The following is a 22,514-nucleotide window of genomic DNA, read 5'->3' as shown; positions in this document are numbered from 1 at the left end:
TTACGTCTCTCGTCCGGTCTCGGCTCAGCACACACGACTTTAATCGATTCGCCGAGGCCTAGACAAGAGCTTCTTCTCTTTCAATTGCCTTCTTCCCCTTTGGTTCTCGCGCGGCGCGACTTCTCGGCATTTTCGCTGATGATGCTTGCCCCGAGCCGCAGTCGGACACGATTAACGTCGCTCGTAAATCGCTCGATTAAAAACACGTAATGATGCGGCGAGGAGAGGGGCGGAGGGAGAGAGAGAGAAAGAGAGTGGAAGATTCGCTTCGATGGGTGACGCTCTGAATCATTTACCTTTGACTCGGGGTTTTTTCCTCGCGATGCTTTATGCGCGTAAGAAAGGATTCCGGTTTCCCTGACGAGCGGTTTGCTGCGCGAGCCGCACGAGATTCTATGAGGTTTTAATGTGAGCCGGAAAGGCGCGTCGCTCTCCGGCTTTGACGACGCTCGGGATTTATGCCTCTCTCTCTCTCTCTCTCTCTCTCTCTCTCTCTCTCTCTTTCTCTCTCTCTCTCTCTCTCCCGGATGATCGGCCGGCGTTTTTCGAGAGCAGCTTTGCTGATTCTGTTTTATGATTTCCATTCGCGAAATCGCCGAGCGGACTTTACGACGATGATTCCGTCGATGCGTAGTATACGGGAGCGTAAAAAATAAGCGTATCAATCCAGCGTTGTATGATCGTCGCCGAAAAAATCTCGAACCGGCGCGACACCACGCCGCGGTTTTTGCAATTTTAATTGCGTGACGAGTGCGGTGCTTTTTCCGTGCCGAGACCCGCCGCAGAGCGAACAGTTTCGATCCGCGGCTCTCTTCGCGCGCGTTACCCTCCTGCAAAACGCAAAAAGTTCACAACTCCGAAACTTAATAAGCTCCGCGTTCGACACGTGCGCGGACGTTTTTATCGGCGCGGAGAGAACATGCCTTCTCGGCGCACTTTTTGCCGATGCGGCGATATGAGCGTATAATTCAATCCCAAACTAAATCGGCGACTTTTAACGAATCCGAGCGCTGACCGCAAAAACTATATACGTAAGTTTTAGTATTTTCCCGTCAGCCCGGCGTTGGCGACGAGAGGAGGACGATTCACTCGGCTTTTTGCCCCGTGACGCACTGCCGTTGATGCGAGTGCGACGGGGAGAGGACACGCTGACGTGGATTTCGTCAATACGTCGCTTGCGTGAGTTTGTTATGAACTGGCCGAGTGTGGTATGCGAGAACTCGATACTCGTATTGATACTCGATAAAATTTCCATAGGTGTTTTTGCGAAACCAGCGGCAATATGGCAAAAATTGAAGGGAGGTATGATCGAGAAACTTTTAGCTCAATGTTTACCTCGGCACCCGTTAACCCACTAATATCAAAACAAGGCATCGAGCATCTGTACCTTCTGTTTACCAACACGACTCACTTGTGCCCATCAAACACGTCTGGCCAAGCACTGCCGACAACACGTAAGCAGCTCTCGTAATAAGGCAAAATTACAGCCGACGATCTATAAATACTCGTCGAACACCACGCGACCTGCTCGCGGTGGCGCCCAGTCAACGAACCCTTTCGCACGCTCGTCAAAAGTCGAGTGTGTGCCAACAACAAACAAGCCGTTCACGTGCGGGCCGCCTATGCCTGGTTCAACAAACCCACCTCGAGCCCACACCTGAGCTGCTTCTTGTACGGCAAAAATTCGCGAAATAACAGCTCTCCCCCCTTCTCTCTCTCACTCGCGTGCAGCGCCGACAAAAATACTCACCACTCTCGTGACGATGCTACTGCAGCCGATGTCCGCTGCTCTCTGGCTCTTTCAAGTCGCCGCTGCAGCCTCGATCATCGGCCCTTCTAGGCTCTTCGCGCTGCTGCGTACACTCTTACGCTGCTGATGCTCGAGTCACTCGATTCACACTTTGCACTCTCGTTTTTTCTCTATCTCTCTCTTTCTACTTATATTATTTAGAGCAACGTGTATCCCCGCTCGTGTCGCGGACTTCGGTTTTTACGTTCAAGCGTCAAACGCAGAGTTTGCGGCTTCCCACGGACGGTCGGGTCAGCGTGCACAAGAGTCCACTGGTGCTTTAGCACATCTGAGCACTGAGTTTTCGCTATCCTTAAACTAATCGCGCTGGTGCACGAACTATTGTTTATCTGATGCAAAACGCTCGCGATCGATATCCTCACTCGCGAACGATTATTGAGCCCTCAGAGGAAAACTCAGAGCAATGCTGAAATCATGAAATGAAAGGATCTCGCGACAGGCCGCAGCAACGGCGCTGACGAGCATCTATGGAACACGACGATGCAATACTGTGCTATTTTAAAGTACAGTAGATTTTACAGAGTAGCTCAGGACGCAGGAGAGGTGCAGAACGAGCAAAGCGTCGGCGCTCTCGCGATAACAGCTCAGCGTGGCTCTCGCGGCGGTACTGACCGAGTGAGCTGCCGGTACCGAGAGGTGTAGGTGCAAGCGACGGCGGCGAGTACTGCGTTGCGCTCGCGCAGTCTACTCGCGAAAGTGAAGTGCGCGTCGACTGCCACTGCCTGCGCATACACTGGTCCCCACTACCCGCGAAACCCCTTGGAGCTTTACCTCCCCTCAAACCGAGAGGGTGTATGTGTGCACGTGCGGGAGGCTATATCTCTGGCTGAGAGCGCCATCAACCCTTTCGCGGAGGGGATATTGCGGAGGAGTGGTAGATTGAAGAAGAGAGACGGAGAGAGGAGGTTGTGCTGCTACTCGAGGAGAAGAGTCGAGAAGAAAGTTGTAGCTTTCTTTTTATTTTTGAGGGGGTTGCTTATTTTTCTGTACTCTGCGGGGCTTATGTGGGGCGTTTTTCGTAGGGTCGTCGCTCGAGGGTTGATCGTTTTCGTTGTTGGGAGACTCGCGAGCTTTACCGGGACGAGTGTTGGCTGTCAAGTTTTTCTCCTTCCCGGTGATCTCGGGCCGTGGAAAAAACTGATTGGATTGTCATCAAACAGGTTGAATTAGAGTTGTCAAACGTACTATTAGCAAGTATTCTGAAGGGTATAAAATATAATTTGGATAAGTCCTAATCGAGTAAAAGTGGAATGAAATTTGCTTTCAATGAACATTGTACATTTTCCACCAGAATATGCGAGGGCTCTACGTATGTCGGTGCAAAATTAAATTGAGCTTTGAGCGCAAGAATAATTTTGGTAATGTTAGCAAGTACATAATGAAATTTGCGAATGCAATGCAAAATTGTAAATTAACAATTACTCCGAGCTTTGTGAATTCATGTACGTAGTATTGTATGCTATCACAACGGGCGAATTATATTTTAACGACTGTTAAGTGTGCTTAATCTTACATTTGTTGGTTATGCAATTCAAATGAGAATTGTACTATTTTAACATGAAATTTATTTAATTCAATATGTCGCGTGACTTTTTCCCTGAAACAAGTAACAAAACGACTGCCTACTTTTAGAAAAAAAATACAGAGTGTCTGTGCAAACTAGGAAAAAAGCAAAGAAAGATCTGTACAGTGTATGAGTGTTTGGATACATCTCCGGGGTTTTGAGTTCGTTTTTCCTCTTCTTTTCATTGTTCTCTTTCTCTCACTCTCGGTTAAAATGAAGTAAGTATAACGAGAGAGGACAAATATGAACTGAATCTAGAGAGACAAAAGAAAAACTCACACTCGCAAAAGGAAGAATTACAGTCATTTAGTTTGTTGTTAATTCGCTTTCATACTCCTTTTGTGACTCTTCATTATTTTAATTTTATAAACGTTGTTTTGAAACCGCCTTGTCCCTGCGACGCTGTGCCTCCCAACACAGGTGCGCAACACCTAGAGCCTCGCATGCACTAGGATTTTTCTAAACGTAGGATTTGACCGCGATCATCACGTTTGGGAGAACGCTAGGGAGAGGGGAAAATGATCACACACAATGATTAAGTTTTATTGCACATGTATTTCGCCCAGCCCTTCCCTACAACACGGTGGCTGTAGTGCCTCCCGCGCACAGTTTAGCCACGCAGGGCTTACGCTGGGACGCTCAAACACGAGCCACGCTCGTGCAGCAGACAGCGGGCCACAGGCCCAGGTCCAGTCCGCTGACGGCTGACTCTCTCTCTCGCTGACTCTCTCTCTCTCTCTCTCTCTCTCTCTCTCTCTCTCTCTCTCTCTCTCTCTCTCTCTCTCTCTCTCTCTAATACTTTCTTACTCGCTCTCTCCCTGGTGGACGTCCGTCGGTGCTCCCGCCGGCGCCTCCTTGACTCTCGTGGACCTGGTGACGGCTAGCTTCCTCGGCTCTCCCACGCCAAGGCTGCTGGTTGCTCTGATCCTCCGGACAATGATGGCGGACTGGCTAGCTTCCTTCCTCTCGTGCGGATGGTTGCTGGCTCGTCCGGGCGTCGGCACTTGCTCGTGCCAACGCGCTGCACCTGTGACTCTCTCACACTCTCGCACACTCGCATAACCTCGGGAGACTCTCCCAATTCTCCTCTTAACAGAGGAGGCTACGTATCTCTCTCGCACGTCGACGTACCCCGTCGACAGTCGTGAGAGAACTCGCCGATTTCCCGCTCGATCTCGCGCTCACTCTCCACTCGCGCTCGTCGGGCCCGCGCATCTTCCTCGCGCCTGATTGGCTGGCAGTCCGCGCGGATAGCGAGTCGCACATCGGCGCCCGCTGATTGGCTCGCGACATGCGGAGGACCAATCAGCGCGCGCGCCGTCGAGGCTCACTCTCGCGCCAACGATGCTCACTCTCGCGCTAACGTGGACGGTTAGCCGGCCCGTTCCTCGTACTCGAGGTCAGGCTGGCACCGACAACAACAATCCAACTCGCTTGTTTCTTCCGCGCACTCAGAGCTTGGCCGCATCGAACGAGATTCCTCGTATCGACGCGGCTGCGACGTTTGCAACGTCGCATCCCTTTGAAGTATACCACCAACAAAATTTCATGTAGTAGTTTTTTCTCTCTTATTCGAACCTCATACAAAATGTTTTCTATTGGACGGATCGAAATTAAAAAGTTTTAAACGCATGTTTTCGAATGTTTGAAAAGCTGGAGAAGTAAGGATGCGATCAAAAGTAAAGTGTATTCTAACAAGTCAACGTTTACACCACCCCTTCAACTTTGAGCTAAAATAATTCAACGACATTCGCGGATCTTTCCCCAGAACGTCTCTTTAGCTTTTCCTGCCTCCCGACTCCCGGGCGTTTTTATCCGTCTCTCGGCATTCGCTCCTTTTCTCCCTTTGCGTAGTTCACCCTCGTACGAGCTATTTTTCTCAAAAAAATAAATGGGAGAAAAACTCTGTGGCGCGAGAGGTAGACCGCGTTTTCAGTTTACCTGTATGGGCGCGCGTCGTATAAGAGGCGTTTGTCGTGACATTAATCGAGCTACCTTGAAATTGTCCGAAAGTGCCGCCGAGCGCGTTGTAATCTAGCGATTTTCACGAAGGGTAAATTACGTCATTAACGGTGCCTTAAGTCCTGTAATCGACTCGGAAACAGCGGCTCAGTCTTTTCACGTCACCTACCGGAGGAGTATAAATTATTTTGAGAACCTTTTGGCGTACGAGAGAATAAAAATGAGAGAATACACTAAAGATCGTGCATAAAAAGTTGGCGAATAAGCGACGCGAGGAACATTTAATCGCTCATGTATACGCGTTTTCGAATATAATTCCTCGCGCTCGAGCAGCGAGTAAAAAGCAAACATTTGCAGCGGCAATAAAAATTCCACGGCTGCAAAAGTTTTTCCATCTCGAAAAATCGTTTAAAAAACTTTTCAAAAGCGCGTCCGCGCGGAGATACAAAATTTCAATTACTCGCAGCCACGCGGCTATACTCGTCGCGCTGCGAAATGCCGGAATTAATAACGCGCTCGAAGCACTTCTCGCTTTTGATCGCGCTGAATATAAATAGCGCACGTACACGCGGCCAGTTGCATGCATACACGTACACACGCAGAACTGCCGGTGCAGCCGCGCGAACGTATTCTAAAAATTCGTCGCAACGAGCTTGTTTGAGGCCGAGCGTAATACAATCCGCGGGTAATTCGCCGGAGAGTTGCTGCAGCGAGATGCAGCGGGCCGAGCGAGCGCCGCGCATGCATATGCGCGCGCAAACTTGTCGGGGCGCGAACGAGCGAGAGAATGAGAAATTGAGAGTAGAGGAATTGCCGGCGAGAGAGGGAGAGAGATGCAACTCGGCGGAAAGGATGAAAGAGCGGAGGGAGATGGAGAGCTGCGAGCTGCAGGTGCAATTTCGATATGATATTATCATTGCGCGAGCTCGGCCGCGGGAGTGCGAGGTAATTGTTGCAAGGCTGCCTGCCGCGAATCGGCGAATTGAATATTTTATTGCACATGGCTTTCTTTGATCTTCTCCTGTCATTACGAATTATTTATGCGGGCTCGCGCTGTCCGTGTGTGTTTTCGCGGGCGAATCTGCAGGCTTCTCTATATTGCCCTGCGTGAAATTCGACTTTGTTTTGCATGCAAACGAGGTGTCTGATTTTGAAACAATCTACTATATCGCCACTTGTGTCATTATCAAGGCGACGATGCCAGAGAAGTTTCTTAAGCTTTTCTCTCGGCGAATTTCTCCGAACTGTTTGGAAGGAAATATCGAAAAGAGCAAAGCCTCGCGACTTGCTTATCTTGCTCTCCTCCGGGTACAATAGTACGATGCGCCACCGCGTTGTTTTTATTCGTCCTGTGCATCCCGGCGGTCAGATGTTCAACTGATTGTTTAACAAATGCTGCGGTCGCATTTTTATTCAGCTATTCAAATGCATTCCGTACAAAGTGTACGCCGAGGCCAGGCGACTTCCACACGAGCATAGAGAGCCAAAAAGTCGCTCGCTCGGCATGTGTGCGTCATACAGGCCGCGTTCGTGCATTTGCTCACTCAGTGGGCCATGCGACTGTTTGCAGGCTGAATATTTGTACCCGAGTAGGGGCAGGTTGCACACTACATGCACTCCTCGTGCCGCAGTTACATTATGCATACGGACGCGCACCTTTTGCGAGACTGCGACGCGCCGACGACTCGCTTACTACTCCTCCGCCCAGTGTGCAGCTCTATATGCCTGCATGTGTGTGTGTATTATATACGCGAAAAAGCATCGCGTACTCGCTGCAGTAGGGGCTAAGGAAAGCACGCTGGCAGCTTTGAGCGCTTGCATTATGCACGTCCGTTTTCGACGCGCAAGTTTACGACGAAGCGACATCCGTGTTATGCAACGGCAGCGGCAGCAGCAGGAATCCGGACTCGAATGCCACTGTTTGCTCTTACGTAATTACCGGAATACAGTTGACGACGGAGCTCGCGACTGTGTACGCAGGAATAATTTGTTTGTCTTACTATTAATGGATGCGTTTGCGTGTCGCGGGCGTAGCTGCAGCATAAAGGTTGCCGTGTACCACGACTTGGTGAAAAATTCCGTTAAATAAATTTTGGATTTTGGTATTTTTTATAGGAACGGAATCGATAAATGCTTTTGATTGTTAAAAGTATGGTCGTAAATGCATCAGGGAATTGAAAATGCAGGTAACGCGGATAAATTGCGCCGACGCAGATGCAGGCCATCTGAGCCAGCGTCATTAAAGCGATATGTTTAATGTCCATCTGACAGGGGACGTAAAATTTGTGTGATTTATTACGGATATAAAAATCCATATACATATTTTAGCATATGAATATTCGAGTAGTGCACTCAAACTCTACAATGCATATTCATTACATACTTTTCGTTTATTCCAGAGTTTCACAAACGTTTATGAAAAAATTGCTTTTACATGAAAAAGCTCTACGCCGGGAAGTGAATATAAAATGCCAGCGAGACAATATTGAATCATCGTTTTGTGAAAGGAAGATGGAATAGACATTTTCTGACAGATTCGACCTGAAATCTTGTATACAAAATACCGCGAGACTGGTTTCATCTAAATATAAATAACTTTGAATACGAAGCACGTCGTATACCAAAAAAGAAATGATACTTGCTTTATCTAGAACTCGCAGCAAAAGACTTAATTATACTTTTTATACTTTTTTTAATTGTATGGAGAAATAAAGAAGAAACGGATGCGATAATGATAAATGATGTCAATTCGCACGCTAAAAGGAAGTGGGGAGATTACGTAAACGCAAAATAGCATCCAAAGTATTTAAGCAGAGAATGAATTCGACGATAAATAATCAAACCAGTCTGCAAGAAGCAGTCAAGCTGGACAGTCCGAAAATACGAGCCGAGTCTGCGAAGATTTGAAGACACGAATATTTCAAAGCACACGCAAGTGAGTAGAATAGCTTTCGAATCAAAACATCGTTGTCTTATATATATTATCTGTAAAAATAACCAACATATACCAAATAAGTAATAATAAATTTTTATTCAAAGCTTTATAAAGAAAATAATTGGATTCCGTAGCTGGCTTTGCTGATTTTACTAATTGATGAGTTAATTATATACGACCCGATCGAATTCATTAGGAAGATGATATTTTGCATATTTTAAAAACTTTACCGAGAAAGTACTCTTCGTCCTTCAAACAGCTAAATTAATTCCCTTGCTTTGTGCTAGCTTGCGCCGATAAAATGTTAGTGCATCATCAGTTCTGTGAGAACGTTACTTTATTGCATTTCTGATAACGAAACTTTATACGCGATTCGCCTAATCAGTGTTGTTACTAATGTTGCTGCCACTGAGCCGAGAATAACACAATATTTGAATTAATGAAGCTTGCAAGAAAGTGAATAATAGCGCGATTGGCACTTCAATATGACTTTATTCATTTTAAATTTTATTACTATAATCTTGTAATTTAATTCCTAGTTTGTTTAAATAATTAATGTGACGTATACTGCGCTTCTTATTCGGATAAAAATAATTTATATTAACCTAGAATATTTTATTTCAGACTGCTGAAGATCACGATGTCAAGGCTTAAAGAAGTGTTTATCGTCCTTGCTTTCCTCTTTGTGAAAGTTGAAATGCAAAAACTCGGAAAACATAATTTTACAAGTGAATGGCTGGTTGTGATGAAAGATACTCTTTATCCACCTTTGGTTACGGAAATGAAGAATCGCCTGGTCTACGTATCGTTTCCCTCCGAATTCACTATTAAACTCGAAACCTCTAAAATAGTAAATAAACCATGTGAAGTGCCTGTTACTGCCATAAAAGATCACAAGGGAAGAAACGTGATACCCGTGTACGCAGAGACGCTGGGCAACGGCAAGATAGTCGTTTCGCTTTTGGAATACAAGAAGAAGCCGAATCAGTCCCAAGTGTGGTTGTACGTCATCGACCCTCAAAAGTGTACATACGTCTTTGAAAAATTCGCGCTGGATGCTACATTTTTATCAGTCCGTGACCTGATGACTATCGTGCCTTATAATCAAAGCTTTGATGTCTTTGTAAACAGCGCTTCGCACTGCGAAGCTGGCTTCATATGTAGCTTGAGGTTCACAGACGAGTTGGAATTATCGGAGAAAAAAAAGTCTGTGATAAAATTGGATAGCGATGGATGGGACATAACTACGACAAAGGACTATGACTCGAGTGAAGGTGAGCAGTTTCTATAAATATCTTCTTTTTTTTCAAATAAGAAAACAAAAATATTAGCATAGATTCACCTATAAATCAGCGTTCTTTCGTGAATGTTTAACAATATATAATTCGATTCCTATAAAATTAAATTCCCTTTCTTATTCTGATCCTCAGGTTACCTTTACATTGTGATGATGAACAACTTGAATAACACGATAATCAAACGTCTAGACTCAAACTTCGATACAGTGCAAATGACTCATCTCAACTACTCGGGAAGCATAGCCTATTGGTACGACGAAGACGGCAGCGCAAGCTCGTGTTTCGGTGTTTCGGACCAGGAAATCGAATGCGTCCTCCTGGACGCCCAAATGCAAGTCAAGGTTAATTCGAGTTTATTCTACGACAGTTACGTACAGTACTATTCTATATTCAGACTCAGAAACGGCGATGCTGTAGTATTGACGATTTTAAGCAGTGATCCAGATGCATCTGACTCTGCCACGTATGCTCAGTATTTAGGCTTGGATGGCACGATTGGTTCTCCGGTCAAGTTTCAAGAGTACATTTGCGAGAACGTTTACGAGATGAATACGTTTGAAATCGAAGAGGGCCTCTACTGTTCTAGTACCATGTGCCAGAACATCGTCAACACCAAGTGCATCGGTGCGGAGGAAATTCGCGGATTTTAACGGCGATTTATAAAAGTATCGTTAGCATGAGACTAATTTATTTGCGACGTGCGACAAGTTATAATTGAATTAATAGTTTGGAAGTTGACAATTTTCGTAATTTCGTACATAAACATTTATTAAAAGAACATTTGATTTTTTCCTACATAGTAAAAAAAACCTTATAGAAATATTATACAAGTATTCATTGACGGTACGGTTCGCAATATTATCAAAGACGAATTTGAACGTGCACCTGGCACAAATGTGAACACGACCGAAGCGCATAACTGTCTCTCGGGCCTAATGCTTCTTTAATAACCAGTTATATGTGTTTGAGGTAATTAGATTCAAAATTTGTGGTTTGAGGCTCAGCAGAAACTTTTGATCAATCTATAAAGCCGAATCGTGTTGAATGATATCAGTCACCGCACAATATGATTAAAGCTTGAAATTCCATTTGTTGCATGGGGTCTGAAACCACAATAACAGGTATACGCAAGAGCTTCTCTTGTTTTAATATGTATAAACTAACTTGATTCAGAAACGTACAGCACTTCGGAGAGAACTTCATAACTTGGAAGTGTTCGCAAAATTGACGAATAAAGCCCTGCTCAGCACGTTCTCTGCCTTGCAATCCAAGTAACACATCTTTCAAACAAAATTATCCGACAATAGAACGAAACGAGAAAAAACGACAGCTTTGTCTAGCAGCAATCTCCAGTGGATCTGGCGTTTCTGGCAAGGCACACTTTTAATTTGGAAAACTTTTTTTACATCCTTGCTCGCAACGAGCAGCAGCCAGACTCGCTTTCGAGAGTGTAAGTTTGCGCGTAAGCGACTCGCGTTTACGAGCGCGGAACAAGTGGCAGCATTCCAGATCTCGCTGCAAATGACGACGACTACGATGACGACGATGGTGGACAAACATTTTCTAGGAGAAAGAGCACGCGCTCGCTCGCGGAATGGATGTTTGGCAAGTTCGGCGCGCAGCCGACCCTTGGCCCCTCGAGCAATACGTTCTTGCATATTATTACGCCGGGGCGAACGGAACGACAAGTCCATTTCGGAGCAATTACAGCGTGCGGCGCGCGCGCGGGAGGAAGAGATGTTTAGTAGCGGCGGAAACATAACGGCGGAAAGAAAATGCCCGGGAGATTGGGGCGAAGACGAACTGGCGCGGTTAGCTCTCTCTCGGATGTATATTTTCAAGTGGGAAAATTTAACGTCCTTCAAGGGGAGCCTCTCTCTTGAATCTGTTTAAAGGATGGCTTCGAGAGTGCCTTCTTTTTAGCCCAGACAAAAAAGCCTGCGCCTGGCATGAATATGGTAATTGATAGTTTGCAAGAGCAGTCGTAAAAAAATCCTCTGGACGCCAGCCAGTGACTGACCAATGCCGCAGCTTGAGTCCGCTGACTTGTGGTGGTAAATTACTGCCCGAGGATTTATTAGCGCGCGAATTACCATTGTTTCTTTATCTCTAAGCTCGGGTTTAATACGTTATAGTAGTTCGATCGATCACAGAATAGAAATTCGCCTGAATGTTAACCTCGATTAATACACTTGATTTACTAGAATATAACGATGAAGCTCGTGCATTTTCTATAAATTGCATGAAGTGATAGTTGAGATTCTCAGAATGTTCGAAATGAGAATTAAACTGTAATGTAACGTCACAGCTGTATTAAATTTTTGAATCAATGGTTAATGATTTATCATGCGGGCTACACGCCTGGTCTTTCACTTAGTAAGGTATGCACAGTTAAATATGCACGACGTTAGCCGACCACGACAATCCCAAAAACGCCAATAGCCTCGAGCAAGACATTTCTCTAGTTCGCAGTTTAAGATAAGCTTCGAGTGTAAGAGAAATCGGAGAGGTGGTGGAAGTAAGTGACTGTTGTCGAGATCGACGTCGCCCATCGGCGAAAAGAAATCGTTCGCAGCCCATCCCCTTAATGGAATCACAGAGTAGTGCTTCCGAATCGTGAAAAAAACGCCATTGTTTGCGTGGAAAAGAAAAAAGACAGAGAGGGAGTGGATATAGGAGAGAAAGGAAGTCACGCTGAGAGAAAAATACCGTGATTTTTCGAAGGAAATGATTGAAATGTAGGGGGTAGCAGTGGTAAAGAAGCACAAGGTACGTATATTATTGGACTGCAATACTTCGAGTTACACGTGTGATTCTATTGATTCCTAGCTAGAAAAGGTATACTTATATAGACTTTATCTATAACAATGAGTAAGGATACATTTTTCATTCAATCTTTGTCTGCATAAGACGTTTCTAAATCCTTCATTCTAAATCCTCGATCGTCTGTCATACGAAAATAAACCTCGCGAAATAAACATCAACTCAATCAAATACTAAAAGCAGTTGGATCCTGTGCTTGAATACTGCAAAAGCTCAGCTACATAGGTGAACTCCATAAATGTGTATACTTCGCAATCTGCTATCAATGAACACTATGTAGGTCATTGAAAAAAAAGTAGAGCGCCGCGAGAAAACAAAATGATCTGCGCGGAGCAATGAAGATGGGCCAGATAGTCGGGGCAGCAGCTACCTATAGCCTAACTCCACATGTATACAGGGATTGAGCCATATAATATACCTATAGCACATCCAGCGGCAAAGCTGATGGCTCTAAGAGATAGCACGGAAAGCGAACGCTGGCTCTGCGCAGCTTTGGCTGCCAGAGCGACCGGCCAAGTGCTCGAATCAAGTTGTCATCGGAGCCGAGATTTGCGACGCCGCGAAGATTGAATCGCACGCCCCTGTACTGCAGAGCCGCCTGATTTAAAACAACGCGACGGAGCATTTGGCGTTGATGCGACGCGCGAATGGCTCCTCAAGCGCGGCGCTGTACTCGCAACGAGAAATGAAGCGATAAAGTGGCCGTTTCGCCTGGGAATTCCGGCGAGACGGGCTGTCTATTATACGGATTTTCAACTTTTTTCGGAGAAAAAAATCCACCTTTGTATCCGGTGCTCAAGTAATTAGAGCAATTTAATCAACGATAAGTATACGTACAGGTACACAGTCGTGACAGTAGTTCAGCAACAGGATACAAATGGATATTTTTCAAAAACAGACGCGGCACAAAGCAGATTGTTGAGCTCTCTCGAGCGTAAAGGCATCGAAGAAAAGCATCGAGCCAAATTTGTACTTCTCGATGGACTTCGGAAGGCTTACCCTCTATTTTTCTCTGTCCGTGTTTTTCGCCCTCCTTTCCGAACAGTTACATCGTTTTCGCCCTTGCTCGCCACTGTACACGCTCTGCGATGGTATATACTGTATACCGATCTCGGGTGCGCGTGCGAGAAAGAGCTAAAAAATGTACGTTTCTAATGGTCGGGGGAAGCGAAAGGTATACGCTCGCGCCTTACGAGCCGTGTACATGTGAAAAGCAGCAACGGAGGAGTGTGAGTAGTTCGGAGTAAAAAAAGCTCCCTTTTCTTCTTCTCGCCGTGTGCCGTATTTTTATTTTAGCGCGCGCTGGCGAATAGCGAGGGAAACTGCGCCGTCCGATGCGCTACGTACGAAATGGTAAATGATTTTCGTTTTAATGGCACGTGCGCAAAACGAAAGCGTTCGCATGTTCCTTTTAAAGTGAAAAATGAATTCGCCCACGGGCTCATATGGAGGAGTTAATGATTTTATTCGCCGCCGTTGCCGAGAGAGCGTCATGTGTCAACTAAAAGCTCGGTCATATCGCGCTCGTGATGTAGACTTCTGGCTACAGGACAACGTGTGTATGTGGATTTCAAATGTTACAGCATAAGCTATGAGAGTTTCCTTTAAACACCCAGAAAAATGAATTCGATCATTCTCATAAAACGTTATTATTTAATCATGGCATCACGTTTAATATCATTATCAAAATCAAAGTGCCAAAGTGATTGGAATTCCAACTACGCGACGATGGGTTTATTAAATTCACATAAAGACCGCGCGTACTAACAAGTTAATTTTATACCTCATTAATTTGCATCCAGCGAGCTATTCATGCGCGAGCATGAATCGCCATTTCTCGAAAACGCAGTAAAATAAACTCGCTAAGCTCGCGACAACGTTCCATAAATTTGCAGGTCTCCTCTTACTCTCGCTCTTGCCGCACATCGCACACGGTTATACGTTATATTTGTTCATGTGCGCAGCACGCACGGCTCTCTCTCTCTCTCTCTCTCTCTCTCTCTCTCTCTCTCTCTCTCTCTCTCTCTCTCTCATATGAACGGCCAGCGTCGCGCACATTTTTCGTTCTTCATTTACAGAAACGCGCCTTCTTCGCCCACGCTCCTGGAAAAAAAAGAGCGACGCGCGCGACCACCTAGGGAGCAACAATTCTCGGGCGACGCGCCATGTGTTCGTGTTAATTTACGCGGAAACGCGGGAGTTTTGTGATTTCTCGTCGGGTCCGTTTGTTTATTTGCATTTCCGTTGATGATTTTAGGTGAAAAGGCTAATAGAGCGCGTTAAGTGTCGTTCTGAAATAGTCGAGAAAACTAGTTATTCAGGCGACGATGGTTCGATATGGTTTGGAATTAAAATTGAAATTACCTGTCTAAATTTTAACATGTTTCCGTCGGGACGTTCAACGATGAATTATTCAATCTCGCGCACACTTAAGCTGCAGTGAAATGACTCAGTATGTGAATGTCTGTAGGGCGCTGGACGGCTCTATAATATTTCGCTAGCAAGAAGAACATTTGGCTGAATCAATGAAACGATGCATAATGCTCCACTCCTATTTGAGATAATAGCAAAGACTACAGCTTCATCTCTATCCTCGATCTATCGCTCTGATTGTCATCCGCCTTGCACCGACGATTCAGGGCAAATGAACACGTTCACCTCTGCTCTACCCAAAGAGTCGGTTTGACTCTCGTCTCTGCAACACACATGCATACTCGTCTTCGCGAGTATAGTAGTCCCTCTGGTGTGTGCTTTCCGACCTTTTATCTCATCGGGCCGCAGGTCATTGTTCCGATGTGGCTTGCAGTTTCTATGATGCGACTGTCTTCCTGTTATCTGATGTGTGCGTTTATGTATTTTGTGCAATTTCGAGATAGAGATATTGCGTTGACTTTTAGCTAACATTCGTGCTATTGAATTTTGTAGGAAAGGTTTTCTTTCGACTGGGATTCTTCAAGCTTGTCAATATTTGTATTTTAGGTGAATTTGTCGATACGTCACGACGAAATCTTCTTAATAATTCGAATAATTATTTCATTCTGGCTACATTGATCTGAACGACGCGATGAATATTTAACGAATTTGTCGCTCGACATCTTTGAGTATTCGCAGTAAGTCACAGTATTTGATAGCGCATTTTGAATGTACATCAGCTGATTTCATTCGATTCACTCGTGTCAATGATACGAGATACATTATAGATTGCTGCTTCATCAATCTCAAGAATACTCGTCAATCCAATAAATATTCTTTTTCCTAACGTCCATCGTATATTAGCTGACATTGTACAAGTACGGCCATGCGAGTCACTACATTATCAAAGTTTCCTATCACTTATCAAAATTCTCTTTGTTTCACGGAATCGGCAGTGCGAGGCCACCCTAACAACTCGCCGCGACGGGCATATCAGAGGAAAAAATATGACGACGCTGCAGGAAAGGAGCTCCTTTCATTATTACTGCGCTCTTTGTCTCTCTCTTTCTCGGGCGACGGGGGAGAGAAGTCGGAAAAAGGAGCGACGGCGACCGCACGAGACGTATCTATAGTCGGCCAGACGCACTATATACACACATACACACGAGGGTGGGCTTTGATTAATTCACAAGGGGTGCAGCAGTCCTCGCAGAGACAAGAAAGCGATTAGATGGGGAAAAATTTGCGACGAGAGACACGCGATATGCGCCTTTTGTCAAATGACGCGCGATAGTTTAACCAAATTAACGTCGTATGGCCTCTGCTAACGGCGCCGACGTCGGCGAATTCGATGATAGAGGGGTCACCGTACTCGATGCTTTGTGTCGCCGGCTGATTTTATTTAATTAGGATCGGACTTTTTAGGATCGCGTACACGAGTTGTATTAACCCATTAAAGCCCATGCTAAGACTGGTTGAGATAGCGACAAATAAACTGTGCTATCCTTTGCATAAGTGAAAAATAAAATATACGTATTTTTTCTTATGTCATTTGCAATTGTTTATAACAAATTATTTAAACAAATTACAAAAAAATTTATAATTTTCAAAATCTGAATGCGGGAATCGATTCTGGAGGTAAAATCGAGACGAAAACCTATATAACACTTTTTTGTCAGAGTTCAATTTGTTGGTGTAATGTAGGAATAAACAATTGCATGTTGGGGAGAAAAAGTGACCATGTCAAGTCCCAAGCAAAATCTATCTGGAATAGCAAAAAACAAACTGTGCCATCCTTTGCATAGCTGAAAAATAAAATATACGTATTTTTTCTTATGTCATTTGTAATTGTTTATAACAAATTATTTAAACAAATTACAAAAAAATTCATAATTTTCAAAATCTGAATGCGGAAATCGATTCTGGGGGTAAAATTGAGACGAAAACCCATATAACACTTTTCTGGCAGAGGCCAATTAGTTATTGTAATGTAGGAAGAAACATTCGGCCTCCTGAGAGTGTTTCAAAAAATTGTATAGAATGAAGCTAATTATTGTATTTATCCATCAATATTCACATGAATTATTGTAAATATGTTCGGTGGGATTGAATTATTGTTCATTGCCGTGTCCTACTTTATGACTTTTGCAAACAGGTATAGAACATTTCTAAAATCTAAAATCTAAAAGTTTTCCGAAATTATTATTTCAAAGAATAGATCCAATGTATGAATGTTTTCAACCGTTAGCCCGCCACTTTACACTACCAGTAAAAAATACTGATATGATTCCACATACCATGCAAGAGAATGAAAACACTTATTTGTCAATAGTTTATTTCTACATAAAGATAACAAATTGAACTCTGACAAAAAAGTGTTATATGGGTTTTCGTCTCGATTTTACCTCCAGAATCGATTCCCACATTCAGATTTTGAAAATTATGAATTTTTTTGTAATTTGTTTAAATAATTTGTTATAAACAATTGCAAATGACATAAGAAAAAATACGTATATTTTATTTTTCACTTATGCAAAGGATGGCATAGTTTGTTTTTTGCTATTCCAGATAGATTTTGCTTGGGACTTGACATGGTCACTTTTTCTCCCCAACATGCAATTGTTTATTCCTACATTACACTAACAAATTGAACTCTGACAAAAAAGTGTTATATAGGTTTTCGTCTCGATTTTACCTCCAGAATCGATTCCCGCATTCAGATTTCCAAAATTATGAATTTTTTTATAATTTGTTTAAATAATTTGTTATAAACAATTGCAAATGACATAAGAAAAAATACGTATATTTTATTTTTCACTTATGCAAAGGATAGCACAGTTTGTTTGTCGCTATCTCAACCAGTCTTAGCATGGGCTTTAATGGGTTAAGGGGGTTAGGCTTGCTTCTGATCAACCGTCGTCGGCAATCGATGAAGCGTTTTTCTCGACAATAATTTTGATTACGGAGGAGTCGCGTTGGAATATCAGTCGTTACTCTTTCTTTTCCCGTATCGTATGCCAAATGGACAATTCAGTATCACACGATTTACATAAACAAGCGAGGCGCATATTTAGGGCACCTAATATGGTAATCAAACAAACCAATCGCGTAACCGGATATCCCAATACCAAAGCCGCGGCCCAAAATTGTCCTCCGCCTCTACGCAAACTGCGCCTCGTTCCTGTGTAGCACACACAGGCACACATCGTCTCCAAATTTCAACCGGAGCCTGAACCAGAAGCGACTAGTCCGCAGCGCGTAAGCACTTACTTACGAAATATTAAGCGCAGTTCACGGGCGATTGGGCCCTGTAATGCCCTGTAATATATTTTGACAATGGGGGTCGTCGTCGACGTTGCGCCATATGGCCCGCCGGCGACACCGAAATGGCCAACCCTCGGCACGACACACCTATACATATTTATATAGGTATATAGCAAGATACGCACACACGACAGCCTCGCACCTCGAACGTCTATATCCATCGGCGTGTAGTACACGAATTTTCCACCTCGCTCCGCGCAGAACGCCCCTCTGTTAGTCGCATCTCTTTCTCTCGTCGTCGGCGTGTTTTTTTTTTTGAGGTACCTCTCTCACCTTTATGCTCCGCCGTTACTCTTTCGATACACCGCGGCTCTGTGTATTCTTCCCTCTCTTTTGCCTTTTTTTCTATTTCTAGGCTTGCGTTGCTCTTTTTCATTTTTTTTTCTCATCCACCGGTGTTTCCTTTCTATGATGTCGCGTAGTTGGCGTGTACACGTCGAGTCCTCGGGGCTCATGCAGCAGAAGCGCCGATGGATCATCGTCGTTCGTTTCTCTTGTATGACCTTTTTTCCGAGCGCTCGACCGTGCAGTGCATTTTATATACCTTTCTCTATGCAGTTTTCGCAGCGCTTCTGAGATGACGTTTTTCATTGTTTTTGTTTACATGTGCGTCATGGTTTTGCTTGGGCTTTTGTAATTTGAGAAAGCAATTTTTAAGGTAAACTTTTTCGAAACTTTTTAGACGCTGCAGACGAGAACTTTTTCGCGTGTGTGTAAACACTCTTTCGTAAAGGATGATTAGAATTACTGCATACGAAAGTGTGCACACATGTGCATACGTATAAGCTCAGAAAATCGCGCTCACTTTATCGCGTAAAAATGTGATAAGACCGCACGGGTGTTCCCCAAGTCAAAGTATACAGTGAAAAATTTCGACAAATTTGAAAAATCGTATAGGCTGACACGTTATACATTCAAATATCATGGACGTATAGCGGCTTTCATCACGAAAATGGCATAAAAAACGTCCATTATATTATAACGAAACTGTAGAAATAAGCTCCGATGATTCATGCTGCATTTCCCGGTTAGGTCAAATAAATAAAGTACATTACATAAATCTAATGATGGAACCGCCAAAATCAAAGAAACCAAACACAGGGAAGCGCGTGATTTCAATGCGAAATTGCGATGGATTGTTTCCCGAGGAGAAATCGCTCTCGGGCCTCGAGCTCCCCTCATAAATTTGACGGCTAAAGAACAAACAGCACTTTGCACGCAAACTTAAGCCAAGTGAACTATAGGAGAGGATATATAGGAACAACTATGTGTACCACTGCGCGCTCGCCGCGCGTCGACATCCGTTTGCGCGAAAAAGTGTAAGAGAAAAATAGGTAAATATTAGGAAGCAGTGCGTGCTCGTGTCTATTTACGAGTCACGGACCAACAAAGGGGCGATCAAAGAGTGCAGAGGGCGAAATGAATTTATGCCCTGCATTTTGGCGAAACTGCGCGGTACGTTTTTCTCTATTCTATGGAACAGAGCCGAAATAGCACGCAAGGTGTTCAATACACGGATAGAATTTTTCAGTAAAAATTACCGGAATAGCACAGTAATCGTGGGCCGCCGCGTCTTTCCGAAAGTTTTTATCTGACCCAAGATATTATTTATCTTGCTCCCCGTAAATTTTACTGAACCGGCACTGTACATTTTTTTATGTTGAAAATTTTTGCCGTGCTGCAAAGGAAATTCATGAGCGGCCATGTGTGTCATCTGCTTCCATAACCTCCAAATCTAACCCTGATGTACGCTGGTTGAATCCAACGAATTTCTTGGTTCTAAGTGTGTCATATACAAATAACCCTTTATATATCAATAATACGACGTTAAGAATGCGTCACAAACATGTATACAACAAACTATCATAATATAGAGGCTATGGAGAAAAATAAAAAAGTACCGAAAATTTTACTGTGCCGATGCAGTAAAAGTGCTCTAGATGGCGGGGCGTCCGTACGTTACTGTGCTAGCACGGTAATTTTAATCCTTAATTTCTATGTAATTTTTATTGTAAAATTCTTTCCGTGGTATTTTTATCTATCCAACCTGGTTGTGAATATTCAAATGCTTGCTCGAGTCCCGCGTTAAATTTCGATCTAGCTACAACTTGTCTCAGTAGCTTAATTTAAGAATTCTTAAAAGTACTCAGAAACTATATTGAGGTGTAGCAGCACAACCTCTCGTATCTATTTAATTTGATATAAAAGTTGAAGGTATGCGCTCTCGTCCAATACTTTATATTTACCATCAGAGTACCGTTCAACTTTAATTGGAGTATTTTAAATTCGAAAGTTCAGGTCATTATAAATCAACCGCAGCTACTAAGTGTAACCGTCAGCAGTTAGCGCGAGCCCTTTACGCGAATTCAAAAGTCGCACTTCATTCTCTTACCCACTATCGACCCCTTGATATTATACGCCAAACCTGCCTCGAAACTTGCGCAACGCGAATCAATACCCTGAGTGAAAGTCGAGATAATACGTATGCCCAACGACTGCAGCCATAAAGCTCGACCCACTCATCCGATTCATGAATTACATAAATTCAAAGGCTCCTCTATATGAGCCCTATGCGAAGACGCGGCACTAATAAAATAGCGGCGTAAACGCGCGAGACAAAGAGCCGACGATGCGCACAATAGACGAAAGCGAGAGTGTGTGTACATTGTAGCTCATACATGCAGTATACACCGCAGCGATCTCGAAGCCGCTTCGTGCTCGCAAAGACGGAATATATCGATGCGAGCGCGGCGGCACCGCGGCATCATCGGCTCGAGAGATGCAATCTGAAGGAATTGCGGGCAGGCACGTCCGCGTGTGCTCCGGCGCGATCAATCAGCCGAGCAATAAGAGACCTTATAGCCATGTAGCGAAAGAGAAAGAGAGAGAGAGAGAGAGAGAGAGAGAGAGAGAGAGAGAGAGAGAGAGAGAGAGACAGACAGACAAACAGACAAGCGCAAACATACCAGCAACTTCCCCGGCGAATCTAATCCAAGTCGTTTAGGAAAGTGCTCCCGCGCGGAAGCTGCAGCTCTCTCTCTCTCTCTCTCTCTCTCTCTCTCTCTCTCTCTCCCTCTCTCTCTCTCTTGCTCTTGTGTAATAACGCCAATAACGCGCGCGCGGCCGATTCATTAGAAGCGAGAGCTCCGCGAGCTCCCTAGTATATATATATGGGGCTTTGGCGCTGGCCTCAAAGGCGCGTCGGCCGCGATTTTCCCCGCGAATTTGCCGACGTAAAGGGAATTTTAGAGACAGCCACCGTTGATGCCGCGCCGCCGTCGACGACGTCGTCGTCGTCGTTATCCGTCGGGATACGTTGTAAAGTAAATCGGTTCACCGCGACGCTCGCTGCTATGCAGAGAGAGAGAGAGAGAGAGAGAGAGAGAGAGAGAGAGAGAGAGAGAGAGAGAGAGAGTAGAGCTGGCTCGAGGTAGTCCCTCCCGTGATGCGAGTGCGCCCGTTTGATGTCAAGTCTGCCGACGTCGAGGCACTGCTGCTATACTCCGTCGAGAGGAGCGGATCTTTTTGGATTAAACGGCGAGTGCCGAACCACGTTATGACTTGCGCGAAATAGATTCACGTGGAGTACTTGTAATTTTTTACTAAACTCGAAGTAAAAAACAGAAGGTATATAAGTATTCGTTCAAAGCTCGAAAATTTATGTACGATCCTTTCGCGTTTGAGCATCCCGGAAAACGAGCTCACCAAGAATATATAGGACACTCGCGCATTCGGTTTTCCCAGTGGGCAAATTCGCAAAGACGGATGCCCGAGCTGTTTTTCCCCCGAATACCGCACTTTTTCTGCCGCCACCGGCGATACATCAAGCCCTTGTCATAAAGCGCTGACTGCGGCTTCCGAGCCGAACCGCGCGCGTGTGCGTATACGTGTACGTGTAACGCGCGGGGGCGATGCGATCGGCTCTGTTGGACAACTTTTCGACGCCCCTCTCGCTCCGTGTCTTCCCTTCGGAAAAACAATAAAATTTATCCGCGTTTATCTCGATGAGAAATTCGTATCCGTGGCGCATCAATGGCCCCCATAAAGCCATTGAAAGCTTTTTCCCCGTTCGCCGCCGCTGCGTGGCCATCTCGTGGGTCCGACGCAGTGGCGTCCGGCGAATGAAAGAAACGAGCATTACGTACCGAAGTGCGGAGTCGAGGAAAAAAGCTCGGCCATAGTCGTAGTTTCTCTTATTGCTGATGTGCCTTTTATCTTGTTCGAGGAGTTGGATTGAAAGAATAGGGGCTATGTTTCGTACACTTCGACCTTTTATGAATCCCTATAGCGTTTTTTTTTTGTTGCGTGACGTTTCCGCGCTGTTGCTCGTAGCGAATTTTGAAAATACCATACAGAATGCGAGGAGCGGATCGAGTATCGCGCGAG

The 22,514-nt window shown here is 44.6% G+C and overlaps 2 protein-coding genes across 4 annotated transcripts in view; one reads left to right on the top strand and one right to left on the bottom strand.

Moving 5' to 3' along the window:
- The window catches only part of LOC100115632 (MOXD1 homolog 2), a 432,542-nt gene that overhangs the window by 225,307 nt on the left and 184,721 nt on the right, over nt 1-22,514 (bottom strand). Inside the window, exon 1 of one of the 2 annotated variants that reach the window (XM_016990123.2) lies at nt 1,751-2,451. The exons of the other annotated variant lie outside the window; for it this stretch is intronic. The gene's annotated coding sequence lies outside the window, so the exon portion shown is untranslated. Of the gene's footprint in view, nt 1-1,750; nt 2,452-22,514 lie in introns of those variants that run through there. 2 annotated transcript variants of the gene reach the window in all.
- Nucleotides 8,155-10,835, top strand: LOC100677885. Of its 2 annotated transcripts, none has more exons than XM_003426777.4 (3): nt 8,155-8,271; nt 8,896-9,545; nt 9,702-10,835. In XM_003426777.4, the coding sequence occupies exons 2-3, from the start codon at nt 8,912-8,914 to the stop codon at nt 10,217-10,219; spliced, it is 1,152 nt and encodes a 383-aa protein (XP_003426825.1). In that variant the 5' UTR covers nt 8,155-8,271; nt 8,896-8,911; the 3' UTR covers nt 10,220-10,835. The 2 variants fall into 2 exon arrangements, with proteins under 2 accessions (XP_003426825.1, XP_031787215.1); XM_031931355.1 differs by having other exon boundaries at nt 8,169-8,271; nt 8,881-9,545.

This window comes from Nasonia vitripennis, chromosome 1 (genome assembly GCF_009193385.2).
Source record: "Nasonia vitripennis strain AsymCx chromosome 1, Nvit_psr_1.1, whole genome shotgun sequence".
In the NCBI taxonomy this organism is placed as follows: domain Eukaryota; kingdom Metazoa; phylum Arthropoda; class Insecta; order Hymenoptera; family Pteromalidae; genus Nasonia; species Nasonia vitripennis.
The sequence above is the reverse complement of the archived record's forward strand: the minus strand, read 5'-3'. Positions and strand labels throughout refer to the sequence as shown.